Source organism: Pezoporus wallicus, unplaced genomic scaffold, assembly GCF_028554395.1.
Source record: "Pezoporus wallicus isolate ANWC-B61680 ecotype Strahan unplaced genomic scaffold, APGP_CSIRO_Pwel_v1 contig_736, whole genome shotgun sequence".
In the NCBI taxonomy this organism is placed as follows: Eukaryota; Metazoa; Chordata; class Aves; order Psittaciformes; family Psittacidae; genus Pezoporus; species Pezoporus wallicus.
The window spans coordinates 4,321,487-4,337,292 of record NW_026639744.1 but is presented as its reverse complement, the minus strand read 5'-3'; the positions used below and the strand labels follow the sequence as shown (position 1 = coordinate 4,337,292).

General features: G+C 38.1%; 1 protein-coding gene across 1 annotated transcript in view; it reads left to right on the top strand.

Moving 5' to 3' along the window:
* The window catches only part of PCDH15 (protocadherin related 15), a 360,972-nt gene that overhangs the window by 242,916 nt on the left and 102,250 nt on the right, over positions 1–15,806 (top strand). The window contains 1 exon segment of the mRNA XM_057415611.1: positions 10,702–10,818. Coding sequence (XP_057271594.1) covers positions 10,702–10,818 — 117 coding nt within the window.

Genomic DNA, 15,806 nt, shown 5'->3' with positions numbered 1-15,806 from the left:
CATTACTTTATTATGGCAGGATTTCATGTTAAGATGAGACTTAATTACAATAATAATGAGGATTTTCTGGCAGAAATTATACAGGTAATGAAGGATACATGGAAGATAACCCATTAGTGAATCAGTTAATGTTGAAAAACATCAGTTTCTAATATTTCTTAAATCAAATGTATGGGTTTTCATTAAACTTATATCCATGAAGTTAATCCTTCCTTTCTAGCATGCAATGAAAAACATTTCCCATTTAAAGAGTAACAGAGCAGTCCAGAACAGCAGTTGCACATAACTTACACGAAGATTTGAAAAACTAGCTGTATTGCCTCCAAAATGTAACTGCTTATTTATCTATTTTCTAATGTCATTATTGATGTAAAAGGCATGGTGTTGGACTATGGTGCTAGTAGCAGATCTATTTTGGGTTTTTTTTTTCAATATCAACTTATCTGTTCAATCATCTGCTAGCCATTTATTGCCTCATGTATTCCACTATGAATGTTATCCCTTAATTTCCATTATGAGCTACTTTAGGGCTTACTGAGCACTAAACATGAAAAAGAGGCAATTATACCGTGTTAACAAGCCTCTGGTTTGTATAGCTTCAGACAGAGAACCGTGTGTAAAGAAGCGCTGCACCCAATTACAGAAAAAATTCAAAGTGCCACTTCATACAGTTTGTCATAGTATTTTGTCAGCATCATCACAAAGATTTTGAACTTGCTGCTCAAAGCTACTCAGCATTGTTTGATTCTCTAACCTCAGTCTGAAATTAGTCACTGCAGTTGATACATAAACTAAACGATATTTCAAATACTTGCAGTAAACCTAGGAGTAGTTTTCAGGTCGTGGCTTACTTCAGTGGGCTTAATGTAAATGTAAAATTGAGACAATTTTCTAGTAAAGGGATTACAGTTGAATAACATTTTGGTTTTCTTTCAGAAAAATTAACTGACTTGTAAGAGAATGGTTTTCTGAAGTCACAGCTCAAATTTTCGGTTGCTTCTATGCTGAGTCTGTGGCTCCAAATCCAGAGACTTTTAGAAGAGCATTAAAAAAGCTTTAAAACTTATTTTTAGATTATCATGTAATTTAAGATCACTATGACATGAAAGCATATGAAATTTGCATTTTAATATTTAGTATTAAATTAGTACATTTGTACTGTTCTGAATAAGGTTGATTAGCATCATATTGAAAGGCTTTGGAACTTACTAAGTTTAATAATAGGAATGTAATCAAATGAGGATTTACAGAAATTGAGGACTTGGAGAAAGAATTGAGGGCATTAGATGGCTATTACCACTTAGCATGGATCAGAGGAATGGATGGTAAGACAGTACAGCACTTACAAATTCTGTAGCTGAAATGTAATGATGGTAGCAAAGATGTCATCCTGTGCCAGCATCAATGAGTGCCATGCTGGAAAGGTTTCTGCCAAGGGATAACCTGCACTTGGCATTTCCTTTAAAGCTAACCAGAGGTTTATGAACCCATTGCAAATCATAATTGCATCAAAATGAAAGCACTTGCTCATCTGGGCCCAAAAACCATTTTGGTGAAAGGCAAGGTCAGGCCTTGTGGCAGAGGTCAAAGATTCTTTGGTTCCTTGGCTACTTCTTAAAAAGGGTTCACTTCCCACTTCCCTATTTTTTTTCATGAACTGGTTGTAAAGAGATGAAGAAATTGGAAATTACTGTGAGAGATTAATGTGAGCGAGGATGCTCCATAGAAAGGGATGAGCCAGGGTCTTAATGTGACTCAGCGTGGGCAGTTCCTTCCTCAACTGGGTACAGTCCCTGTGCGAACAGAGCCAGGCAGGTAGATCAACAGCCTCCACCAATAGCTCCAGACATGGTAAGGGCATAAACCCCATTTGTGGTCTGTCCAGGGAATCCAGCCAGGAGTAAAAACGGGTGGGGTCAGAAGCAGAGTTGAAAACTGGTATCATAGAATCATAGAATCATAGAATAGTTAGGGTTGGAAAGGGCCTTAAGATCATCTAGTTCCAGCACCCCTGCCGTGGGCAGGGACACCTTACGCTAAATCATATCACGCAAGGCCTCCTCCAACCTGGTCTTGAACACTGCCAGGGATGGAGCATTCACAACCTCCCTGGGCAACCCATTCCAGTGCCTCACCACCCTAACAGGAAAGAATTTCCTTCTTATATCCAACCTAAACTTCCCCTGTTTAAGTTTTAACCCATTACCCCTTGTCCTATCACTGCAGTCCCTAATGAAAAGTCCCTCCCCAGCATCCCTATAGGCCCCCTTCAGATACTGGAAGGCTGCTACGAGGTCTCCACGCAGCCTTCTCTTCTCCAGGCTGAACAGCCCCAACTTTCTCAGCCTGTCTTCATACAGGAGGTGCTCCAGTACCCTGATCATCCTCGTGGCCCTTCTCTGGACTTGTTCCAACAGTTCCATGTCCTTTTTATGTTGAGGACACCAGAACTGCGCACAATACTCCAGGTGAGGTCTCACAAGAGCAGAGTAGAGGGGCAGGATCACCTCCTTTGACCTGCTGGTCACGCTGCTTTTAATGCAGCCCAGGATACGGTTGGCTTTCTGGGCTGTGAGCGCACACTGAAGCCAGCTCATGTTCATTTTCTCATCGACCAACACCCCCAAGTCCTTCTCCACAGGGCTGCTCTGAATCTCTTCTCTGCCCAACCTGTAGCTGTGCCTGGGATTGCTCTGACCCAGGTGTAGGACCTTGCACTTGGCATGGTTAAACTTCATGAGGTTGGCATCAGCCCACCTCACAAGCGTGTCAAGGTCCCTCTGGATGGCATTCCTTCCCTCCAGCATATCAACCGAACTACACAGCTTGGTGTCATTGGCAAACTTGCTGAGGGTGCACTCAATCCCACTGTCCATGTCACCAACAAAGATGTTGAAAAGGACTGGTCCCGACACTGATCCCTGAGGGACACCACTCATTACTGGTCTCCAGCTGGACATTGAGCCATTGACCACAACTCTTTGCTTGCGGCCATCCAGCCAGTTCTTTATCCACCAAGCGGTCCATCCATCAAACTGATGTTGCTCCAATTTAGAGACAAGGATGTTGTGTGGGACAGTGTCGACCGCTTTACATAAGTCCAGGTAGATGACACCAACTGCTCTACCCCTGTGAATCAGTTCCGTAGCCCCAACATAGAAGGCCACCAAATTGGTCAGGCAGGATTTCCCCTTAGTGAAGCCGTGCTGGCTGTCACCAAGCACCTTGTTGATTTTCATGTGCCTCAGCATGCCTTCCAGGAGAATCTGCTCCAAGATTTTGCCAGGCACTGAGGTGAGACTGACTGCTCTGTAATTCCCCGGGTCATCCATTTACCCCTTCTTGAAAATGGGGTTTATATTTCCCTTTTTCTAGTCATCAACAGAATAACTGGAGCAGGACTCAGGGCCCCAGCTGGGCTGAAATGCAGTCCTGGGCCCAAGGGCAGGGGTGCTGGGGGGGCGGTGCTAGGTGAGGTTAGTCCAGGGTATGGATGTCCTTAGGGTCTGTGATATCTCCTGACATTTTGTTTGACTTTTTGTTTTTTTTCTCTGCTGATTTAACAATAAAACATCTTAGATTTTTTTTTTCTTTAATAAGGTATTGAGTGACATCTTTCTATGGTTAAAGGATACAGAAGAGGAATAATGGTTTTCAAATACAGTGATATTAAAACACTGCTTTCCTTTCTGTAGAAGAGAGTTTCATGGATATGCAAAGGAATGTTAAATGTGCTCTTGGAAGTCCCCAGACATCAGGGGATTAATAACACTTGTAGGCAGCTCAGATGGGAAGCCACCAGCTCCGGTAATGTGCACATAGACTTAATTGGCAGATGTTTGAAACAAAATGACAGCAGAAAATTACAGATACATATCTGTAGCTGTATAAAAAGACTGGGAAGGTTTGAAAATTTCAGTGTGTGACATATGCTATGCTTTGAAGTAAACCTTCTTTCCTTCTCCCTTTGTGGGATTATGTTATGTACATTTAATACTATTGGAAAGAGGGATCATTTTAAAAATGCATTTTTTTTCCAGCATATTTATTATGCTTGTCATAAAAGCCAGCAGACTGCAAAAGAAGCTTTAAATGCATAATATGCATTTATTAGCTCAGATACTATTCAGTCATGCTGTTTTTTTATAGCAAGAGAATGTTGATTTCTAATTAGATATAGTTGACTGGAAACCTTGGTATCAGCAGGTGTAATCCTGAAGCGGTAAGAAAAACACATGGATATACTTCAAACTCTTTATATAAGTATTTACAAACAAAGACGATGTTAACATTCATTTTTAACAAAAATGAGGATTTCTTTCAGCAGGTCAGAAATAGGAGAGTAAAACATTTCCTTGGACTTTTAGAATCTTTATGATAAGATGCTTTCTGCTTAACTGTTGAGGATAGAGGCAAGAAGAAAGGGAAGCCTTGTGCAAAATTGCGTTTGTAATGCAGGCTCCCCAGGTAGGCGCCTCTGCACATATACAGTTTATAATGGTAAAAATCATCCGAGCAGTGTTGATTCTCTTAGTGGTCTAGATAAATCAACAGAATATGTGATTTTAGTGTTCCTTGACAGGAACTTTTCCTTCTGAAACTGTTCAGCAGATTAATAATTAGATTTTGCCGTCATGGATTTACAGCTATTTTAATAAATAATCAATATTGCTTATAGTTGGGTCACAATCTACAAAAAAAAAAAAAAAAATGGAGGGGGGGGGAATTTTAAAATCAGACTCATTTTATCAGCTGCTAAAAAAAACAACAACCCAAACCTCGATGACTAGATGTGGAAAAGTATAACCCCATTTTCATAGGAAGGAAGTTGTGAGATGGTAAAATGCATTTATTTTTGTGGGTGCTAGGGGAAGAGAGTCTTCAATCCCATTTGGTAGAGCTGCCCTCTAGTGCACTGAAGGCTAACGACAGCACTTTTTTCTGTGCAGTGGCAGGGTTACCTTTGTAGGATAAAAGACATTTGCACAAATTATTGTGCCTGAAATAGATACAGATATGTATATGTAAGTGCATGTATATATACGTGTAAATATATATTAAATATATTGGAGTGTCATCTGGAGTTGCTTCTGTTTGTGTGGAGATAGCTGATGAAAAAATAACTCATGGTTTTATGCTTCATTTTTCTTTTACAAAACCAGATTTCTAACAAAACACATTAAAAAATAAATATCATTGTTTAGAAAGTCTTTAGGTTAATGGTAATGCTAAAATCAGACAAGTCTGCCACTGGTACTAATGTTGCATGTTATTAATTGACACATGGTAACAGTTATGAGGCGCAGCTGTAGTTCACTGGAATGAAAAGGAGCCCTTAGCTCACCGCAACTGCCTTGCTCTCATCAACCAGCAGGAAGGAGCTGTAATCCCAGTGTATCCAGCTCCTTCCTACAGGTATGATTTTCCTAATATCCTGGAATTACCATAGCAACTCTTGGTGTAGGTGACTTTCCCAGTCTTTGCTGTTCAGGTTATGTTTTTGAAATGTGGGATTTTATTTTCATATGCACATCTTAATCCTTTGGGAAGTGTATCTGCAGAATCCACTGCAAAGTCATAGAGGAGCACTGGCTCCAGTTTGTGACAAAGACTGTCATAAATCCTAATGACTTCGGGATGCAGGAGCTGGCAAAGTGCTCCTCTGCTTGCTGCCTGTGAGTACACAGATCTGTGCTGTCTGTGCTGTGCTGCACATACAGGACTCACAGCACTGTATGCACTTCAGTGGAAGTTAAAGGGCAGTGATGGTGCAAGGAAGAAGGCAGATATTTGAATCCAAGTTGTGTGTTTCCCAAGTTAGTGAATGAGGAGGAAGAAGCGATTATTTCACCAGATGTTAAATGCTTATATTCTCAGTTTAGTGGAGTACAAGTATTAAAGGTCTCTTGGTGTCCCCATAAATCAAAAAATACATTAATGTCTCTGAACTCCATTTAATTTTACAAGTTAATTTTATGCTGGGAACACTGTACTGCAGATATTTTTCTGCTCTAGTTGTGTATTGCCCTCCCATGTTGGCAGTCACCACCTGTCTTGAAGCACCTAGTTTAGCATTAGTGCATTACAGCTAGTGAGTGTCTTAATGATTTTTAAATTACATATCGATTCCTCTTTAATGCATTTCCTCCCCCATGCTTTGTTTCTCCTCCTTGACATTCCTAGATGACTTAGTTCACCAATAGTTTTGTTCAGCATTTTCATAATCTTTGCAGACAGGTCAATATTTGTTTCCTGCAAGCCTTTTGCTAAACAGCAACTTTTTAAAGCCTGTGAATGAGATGTTCCTTGGTCAGAGGAAAGGGAAGTTGGTCAGAAAGTGGGATTGTTCACATGTTAAGAGTGAGGTCTGAGTTAACAAACAAGAAATTTCTTAAAATGTCTTAATTTGCTTTTGAAAGTGCTAGTGTGGATTCTCAAGAACAATAGTATTTGAGCATCACTACTGTACTGTGCTTTCTTCATGCTTGATTCTTGATCTTTGTGCAAGGGAAGGATGTAAGGATGTAAGGATGTGTCCTGTTCTGCTTTTATGTGCTGCCCAGTATGAGCAATGTGAAACAAAATGGACCAAAAAGGTGTAGATAAAGATCATCTATGACAGGGAGAAAGCTTTGGGGTTTTTATGCTTTGACTTTCACTCTGTTATGTAAACAGTGATGTATCAAAAGATAATAAATCTGCAGATAGATGAGCAGTGACAAAGGCTGTTTTGTGTTTATAAATATATGGCTACTATTACCTTACTGTCAGCCCAAGTACTTTAAAGTGAGATATATAGATAATTCATTACCTATATTTTCCATTCACATATTTTTTGTGTGTGTCTGATAGTTAATAGCAGCCTGGATTTATGTGACTGAAGCAATGAACAGTTGTAACATGCTGCATTCTGGCCACAAGAGCATGTGTAAGATTATGCCCCAGATTTAAAAGGTGATTACATTACTTCTTACTACCACTTTGAGGAAGTTTACTACCCTATTTCTAACCTGTGGTTAGGGATTGCACTCGTGATGCATCCATTTCTATGCAAAGTCAGGTTTAGTGGTGTTTCAAGCAGAATCCATCAGACATATAGAGTAATCTTCAATTGTTTAGCTGTGCAAAAACAGATCTATGCCTTTGGTCTCCAGCAATAACATAACCTCAGTACTTTCTCTAAATGTTATCTTCTTGCCTAAAGTCCCCTGTGATAAAAATCTGAAAACAGTATCTCTGCATCTGTCAGGGAATGCTGAACACTACTCACTGTTAAGTCCATTTCAATTAACAGAATTGCACTGAGGACCTTGGCTACGGAGGCACAAGTTTTGGGGGTAGGATGGAGTGGTTCATGCCTGCGATCTCTTGGGCTATTCACAGAAAACACATATGCATTCTTTCTGTGCTCTAACAGAATCAGCTCTAGACTGTATTCTGTCCTTGATGGTCATGATTTTTTCTAGAAAATGTGACTTTTTTGGTACCTTTAAGTGCCCATAATATGTAAAGAGAAATTACACCAGTTGAAGGAGATGATAATATATTAATTTCTACAAAATGTGTCTAACAAAATCTCTACTTCCTTTATTGGAAATTGTCCAGAAGAGTCATTTCTTCCTCTCATCTCTGAACCAAGACTTTGACTAGAAAAAGAGAGTATTACCAAAAAAAAACAAAAAACAACCCCCCCAAAAAACCACCCTAATTTCCATGCCAACTGCATGCTTTGCATGTTAAAGCATCCTCTTTCTGCTTCTAGCAGTTATTGACCATAGACATTGTGATGAGTACATTAGAGTTGATCACCTGTCCATAATGACAGCCTTGCTCTCTCTGAAGTACACTTACTGCAGCTGTACAATAAGAAGACCTGTGGAGATTCTTATGGGGAACCTTAGTTTTGTTAAAAATGGGAACAGTTAAACTTGAGCTGTGCTATAAAAAAATTAGTGTCTGGTTTAGGATTCATGAAGAGATGAGCCTGAAAGAAAATCACATGGAGCTTTTCTGTCTAGTTACTACTGAAACAATTGGTGGCTATTCATTCGGCTCAGCTAAGATTTATGAGGCACAATCATACATAAAGCTTGTCTTAGAGGAAAGATAAATTAGGGAGGCAGAGAGCTTCCTGTGTCCTACTTTACGTTTTGCTTTGTATTCCTGTGTATTTTGTACTGATCCATATATCTTGAAAAGTAGGTATGTTAGGTAGGATGTCTCAGTCCTTTTCTATAGCTAAGGATATAGTTTACCATCTTTAAACAGGATTATGCTTTCCAATACCTAAGTCATGGATTTTCAAGTGCTAAGAGCACTTAGATATATTCAAAAGATAACAAAAGCATCATATGGTGATTCTCCCTGCTCCCCAGTGAGCAAACAGCAGAGAATTCTTTTGCTGCTACACCAAAGAAAAAAGACCACGTATGGCTCTGGATTTGCAGGTGCACAGGAAGAGATGGATTCAAAATAAACTAATAAATATATGTAAAAGGCTGGGTTGTTTCAGAAACTTTGCCTGCATTATTGAAATGATCATCTGAATCATGGGAAGCAAAAACTGGGAAGGAAAAAAAAAGGGGGAGGGGGGTCATTACCCTGGATAGAGATGGGACAAGTGTCTTCTCTGTGTGTATGCACTTTTAAAAGGTTGTGTGTCCCACTGGAAACCTTTCAAGCTCTATGAACCAAAGCAGTTTCAAACACATCGATTTACGCAGTTGTAAGACCTATGCATGTAGTGTTGTATCACATTTCTGCTATCATACTGGAGATGATTTTTGATGTTCCACTGCTAACTGCATAGGATTTCTGTACTAATAACTTCTGGGTGTCTGCTTCAAATAATGTAGTTTCCCATTTTTTCTTTGAGGTAGAATGGCTATGAATGAAATCTTACAATGTGAGATTACTGTATGATCTTGGTTTCTCTACCAGAGCAAAATATTGCTCTGGAGTGGAGCTTCTGCGAGCAAAGTGGAACAAAGGATAGCTTCTTTTACAAGCACAACGCCACTTTGAAGAGTGATGAGAAACATGGTTATTTATGTAAAATAGTCCTGGGTATTAAATTCTCAGCTGAAGTAAATTACTTTCTTGCAAACAGGTCAAGAAAATGAGATGATAAGATTCAGTGCCTGTAATTCCATGCAGAAATGCTAATCTGTTAGAATTTGAATGTTTTTCCAAAATGTTTTCATCTGAATTCTCTCCTAGTTTGAATTGCCTAGTAGTCACTTTTAATTTGATGATCCAGTTGTCTCTTTGAAAATCTAAAAATGAGAGAAAAAGCATTTCCAGTGCCTTGAAGACCTGAATAGCAGACATTTCAGCAGAACACAATGCATTAATTATTCAGGCATTCACTGAACATTCATGGACATGTTACAGCCATTCTTCTTCATATATAGATGTTTATTATACTGTTGTTTTCTCTGAGGAGGTATGGATGAGTGTTTTAAATGCTTGTGTAATATGGTGTGCTAGCCAGTATCGGCATGTTGCATTTGCAGCATGAAGAGCTGTGACGACAGGCAGAGACATTGTATGAACTGTGAGTAACTGGGAGGAAGGAAAGGTGTTACCTAAGAGGTGATTGGCACCTGCATTCCCCCAGAGCTCAGAAACAAATTCTGCTTTGAGGAGGAAAAAGTATGCTTTTCATTTGTGGATCAGTAAATTCAGTCTTGTGTGCTGAAGGCATCTGATGCTGCTTATTTGTTCAGAAAAAAAAACCAACAAAACAACAACCACAAACCAGAAAATTTAATCTATGTTATCCATATGTAAAAAAAAAAAAAAAGAGAAATAAATTTTATTAGTAGAATAAAGACTGATTTACAGCGGTATGTTTAATTATTTGAAAGGAATATACAGATAAATTTTGTGGAACTCTCTGTGAGAGAATTTTGACAAAAACAAAAAGTAAGTTCCTGACAATTTAGGAGTCAGAATAATTACCTTTTTAATAACCCATGAAGGTATTTGATTTCTAAATGTTCATGGCCCCTGATGCATGGGGCAACATATGGTCATGCATCTGACTGCACAGCTCACAGAGTTCCACACAGCCTGGTGTTTGGGTAAGGATGCATCTTTCACATAACGAGGTACCCATGAAGGTATATTGTTTACATATCTGTGCACGCATGTCTAGATGTGAAAGTATGCATATGTACATGCACACACTACTACAGCAGTGAAATTAGGCCTTTGAAGCTTCTTTTTTGATAACATACCCATCAGTCTGAATAACACCATCTTAGGCTCTCATGAGGTGTTGATACTAATCTGACATTATATTTTCCCTTCATTTATTGCATATTAGAGGTAACAAACACTGTCAAAAAACAGCAGCTCATTCATTTTAGAAAATTAGTAAAGCCATGTTGTGGTCCACTGCTTCAGAAGCAGGTGTCATGGAAATTTCTGGTTTGTTTACTTGTGAGACTGTGTGTTTTTCTGCAAAATCTCCTTCTGTTATCTGTCTCACATGAATATTTTTATTGAAACTTTGGCATCTTCTCCTGGTGTGCTAGTTTTGTGCAGTGGTAAAGGAGTGGAGATCCAAGAAAGACTGTGAATGGCAAATAGGCTTTCTAATGAGTACGAAGCGATTGATAGTTTGAAGAAATTATTGTGAATGCATCTATAATGTTGTTTGAATTTCAGAACTAAACTCTTAATTATGTTTTGCAGGATATGAATGATTACTCTCCAATATTTAGCAAAAAACTCTACAGAGGAATGGTTGCTCCTGATGCAGTCAAGGGCACTGTTATCACTACCGTTTCAGCTGAGGATCAAGATCCTCCAGTAAGTAAAAAGGTTATATTAACACTCTGCACCCAAGAGGAAAAAAATCCTTAACCCTTACAAGTGACCTAACTTTTTCAACAGCAAAGATGATTACTATGAGTTTTACAGAATAGTAACTCATACATTTGTTTATGTCATACATTTGTCATTCTGGACAGAGACTGCATTTACAATGGTTGTTCCTGAATCTGGCAAATCAATGATACAGCTCCTTTGTTAGGAAGATTTTTGGAAAGTTCTTTATCCGACTTTACAGTGTAGATAAATAAGAGGACTAAGTGGGAAGGGAGGCCATGCCTGTCTTTGGTACAGTTCTGCAGCTTAAAGAGGAAACAAACCACAACTTTGTAAGATTATTTCTTTGTTGATTTCACAGTCATTATGAATTTCCAGTCTGAGACATCACAGGGTCGTGTAGAACTGTACAGCTCACCAGTCAGCCATGTTGAATGTGCAGTATTTGAACTGAGTGCACTTGTTTTGGGGATAAAGTTTCTTTCTGCCACTGTCTTTTATCACTGTTCCCTGATGAAGCACTTGATTGACAGAACTGGGCACATATTTCTGACTTGTTAGCTCTCCTGAAGGGTAATATCAATTTTTATAATCAGAGGTTGGTGAACATTGGTGACCAGATGATACACTGAGGACAATAAAAGCCAAAGATGTTCTGCCAGTCAGGTTTAATTTTTAATTGTTAGTGTTTGGCATATTAATGAGAATAATCCTCAGGGAGAAGAGTTCAGAGAGAATGGCCATGCACATTAAAAGCCAGTGGCATTGTTTGACACAAATGTAGCTTAGCTAAATATGCTACATAGTAATTTATTTACCACCCAGGAAGAGAAATGCTAAAGTAGTGTTTATGTAAGGACAGTCCTACTATGCCCTTGTAAAAAGTCCTAATAGACAAAGGTAATTCATTGCAGGTGATATATTCTAGTAGGGTATTACTGAACTTGGAGGTATTTAAGGTAATTTATAACAGCTGAAGATCTGGACTATTGTTTGTTTAATGTATATGAAAGACAGTAGTATCATCAAGTAGATAATGAATAGCAGTAGTTATCAATTAATAGCAGAACAGAGTATGTAAGGAATGTGGCAGCAGAAGATATAGACATTATTTGAGTAGTAAACAAAACAAACAGATGTGTGCCTTAGTGGCCAGTTTTGGGCAATTTTAAGAGGTGTATTAAGAGACATTGGTGCCTGATTTTGAGTCCTCTGCTTGCAAGTGGAACCCAAGGTGTGATGGGTTAAGCTCCTTCCACAGGGCATAGGCATATTAGAATAGGTTCACAACCAGCCCAACATGTTAATCACAAACCCAATTAAAAGCAGAGTAGTCAGCTTTAGAGATGTCTTGCTTTAGAGATGCTTCAAAAAAATGCACAGCCTGTTCTCTTTCTGGCAGGTACCTATGCTCCCCTTCAGGTACACATCTGAGAATACTTTTAGCATGCAGCAGGAGAAAGATGAGGCAGTGGTAGTGCTTACTGTCCTCCCTTTGCATCTTTTTATATTAGTCTTGCTAGGAAAAGCCTTTCCATGGGACACTAGAGGCCTAGACTACCTTCCGTCCACTGACTGAAGGATTCAAACTTTTGACTCTATTTCCGTACAAAATATTTTAACAACCAGGAAAGAGGATGGCTAGATTTCATGAGAAACTTGAGGTATATCTGCAGGTGTGTAGAAGTCTTCCAAGCAAGGAAATTGCTATAAAGGTAAAAAGGCAGCACCTGTGAAGATCAGGGACGTGCAAGGTTAACCAGACTTGTACCCACATCACCTAGTCCTTTTTTGGACTTGGACCATTCTGCCTAGGCAAGGGGACGTACAGCATTGTAGAAGTCTAAAATGTAGGACTCCCTGCTACCACCTTTCAGAAAGCTTTGTTCATGTTTTTGTGGCCTACTTACACTCTTACTCTGACTGCCTTTTTGCTCTGTGGGAGTCTAGTGGTTTTTATTTCCTTCACTGTTCCTTGAGGCACACCAGGCCTAGGTTTCCACCATTGTCTTAGTCACTTTAAAACAGTGATTTGCAGGGGAAAGTAGGTTTGACTACTTATATCTGGTTTTGTTATTTTTTGGTTGTTTTTTGGTTGGTTGGTTTGGTTTGGTTTGGTTTGGTTTGGTTTTGTAATGGAAACCAATTTTTAAATTTATTTAAGACTATTTAATTTTACTCTGTGAATGACTTTTACTGGTGCATTTCATGAATGTCTTATTCTTCCATATGTTAGGTGCAATAGCCTAGGGATTACAGAATAAAGATAGAGATCAAAGTGGGCAAAGTCTCTATGTTGCATTAGAAGCTTACAAGGTTCATATTTACATTATATATTGCAGACGGGTAGTAGCTGGTTTTCCTAGCATTTCTTCCTGAATAAAGCACTTGTACTGCTGGAGTACTGCCACCAAATAAGTAAACCTTACCTGGGTGTAAATGGATCTGAGTTGCATTCAGCAGTTCAGAGAGTTGCTTTCCTGATTTCCAGCTGCTTAGCTGGAGAAAATCCTCTGTTGCGCTCCCTAGGAATGACTTAGGAAGCAGGGAGGTTCAAGAGCTCTCATCTTCTGCAGTTAGCAGCAAATAATTCAAAAGGAAACCCTCTGTCCTTATCACAAGTGGAGTCACTTCAGGTTGATCTGCCAGTAGAGAGTGGCGAAAACTGGTTGTGCACGTGTTGAAAGTGTATGATTTTTTGATTGCCAAAGTAGAAATCTAAAATATTAAATTCACTAGTCACAGTCCTGTGGAGCTGTCTCTGCCCCTTACACCAGTACACATTTGCTTCTAGCAGGTTTATCATACCAAACTTGAGAAAAGGATACAGAAAAGGATTCTATGGATCAATGAAATGGGGCAAGAAGATTGATTTCTGTTCTGTGGAAATTCTGACATAAATGGGTTAGTGAAGATAGGAAAAAAATATTCATTGGGTCTAGAGAATCACTTTTTAGCTTTGTTTTTTGTGCAGCTTTCATTTAATAGTATCTGTTAACTTACAACAAGATATTTTGGTCCCGATAAAGTATTTGCCTACAAGCTCTATTTTATAATCCATGGACGTAACGTGTCTAAATCTTAAAAAATAAGATATCACTGAGATACTGGAGGAAACAAAATAGTTCAGAAACTGATTAACATGTAGTTATAACAATTATTAGTCCTGTGGAATAAGCATTTTGTAATGCAAAGTTATTTCACTTTTTCATTTAAAAAAAAAAGCTTTTCTGAAGTCTTTCCTTTTCTAACATTTCTGTTACTATCACTTAAACAGATAAATGTAGAAACTTGACATGGGTAAGCTTCTGTGCTATTTTGTACAGTGGGCAAAAATGGCCATCTTTTGAGTGTTACGAGAACGGCAGAATAAAAACCTGACTAAAGCGCTTATGTCCCCCAGATGCCTTTCTTGTGATTTCCTCATGTATTTATATGGCTTTCTTTTATATGGTTTTGAGTGTTATTTTTGAAAGAGGTGGGGATTGCTTCCATTTCTGTGGAGAAATTGGTGCACCTCCATGAGAGATCAAAATAACTGAATGTGAGATCCTTTTTATTACCATTATAACAGGCATAAATGCATATGACAGTAATGTTAAAATAATGTACTTCAAAATCAACTTTTTCATTTCTTTGATTTTTATGCAGACTTAAAAATGAAGTTAGCCTTAGGTTCTTAGTGAATACAATAGCCATAAAAGTTAGCCAACGGTGGAGGAAAGCTCCTAAAATAGTTTTTGAAAGTTGGTATTTCAAACTAATAGCTGCTAATTTTTACTTTTAAAATAATAATAATAATAAAAAGCAGAGAGAAAATTATCAAGCATAAATGACTTATTTTTTCTGACTGAGCCAACATGGTTAGATGCTCTGTGCTGTTGGCAAATCTCTATTTATTTGGAGCTGGTTTTGACATTAAGTGGTTTCACAAAGTATTTGATATGAATTTACGAGAAACTGTTTTAAAAAACACACAAGTTTTTCTCTGTTCACCAAGAGTACCTTCCTCTAAACTTGCCTTAAAGGAAAGAATATTCCTATCAATCATCAATATTTTAGTTGCATGTTTTGTGGTTTTTAACCTGGTGGAATCTTGTTTGCACAGTACTAATACATCTATTTTATCAGGCCAGGAAAAGAAAAATATATATATATATTTCTTTATATATACATATATATATAAGGTAGCATATATATTTATAAAGATACATATATTATTCGAATGCAACTGGTGATAATAGGACTTGGTTTGGTTGCAAAAAAAACCAATGGATTTCTGGTTACCTTTGACAGTTACTAAATTAAATCAAAAATTATCTGTGCTAGATTCAAATGATTTCAAGTATTTTGTTTTTATTTTGATCTGTGGATTTCAAAGTGGTCAAAAGAACCTGTCCTGAAGGCATAACAGATCTCTCTTAGTTATTCCTTCAGTCCTTAGTAAAATGTCACTTAAAACACAGAAACCAGTGTTTTTCACTTAAAGGCCAGCACAAGATTTGAAGGGCTGTCTTGAGCAAATTTCAGTTTAAATCTTTCCTTTTCTTTCTTTTCCAGTTTGAATTCACTTTTTTTGCAGTGACTGAGAGTATAAATTATGTTTCACACGTTGCTTTTATATTTGTTAAAGACACTCTAATTTGAAATACCATTCTGGTCCATGAAAGCTGGTAAATTCTGATTTGTGTGTGTTTCATGAAGTAAGGTAAATTAACATATTGTCCTTTGGTTTATCAGAACAATCCACAGACTATTTTTCTACAGTTTTAAAATAGTTATATGGGATCTGATTTTTCAAATTACTTAGTACATCCTATAGTTGCTCACCCTGTCTTTCCCAGAGGAGTTTGCATCTAATTCTAGGGACACTACATGTAAAGGGTAAGAAAATACTAAACAGCAACACAAACAGTCCAAGGGAGCCAGAGGTAATTATGGTAATAGACTAGAGCCATGGTTATATGGCT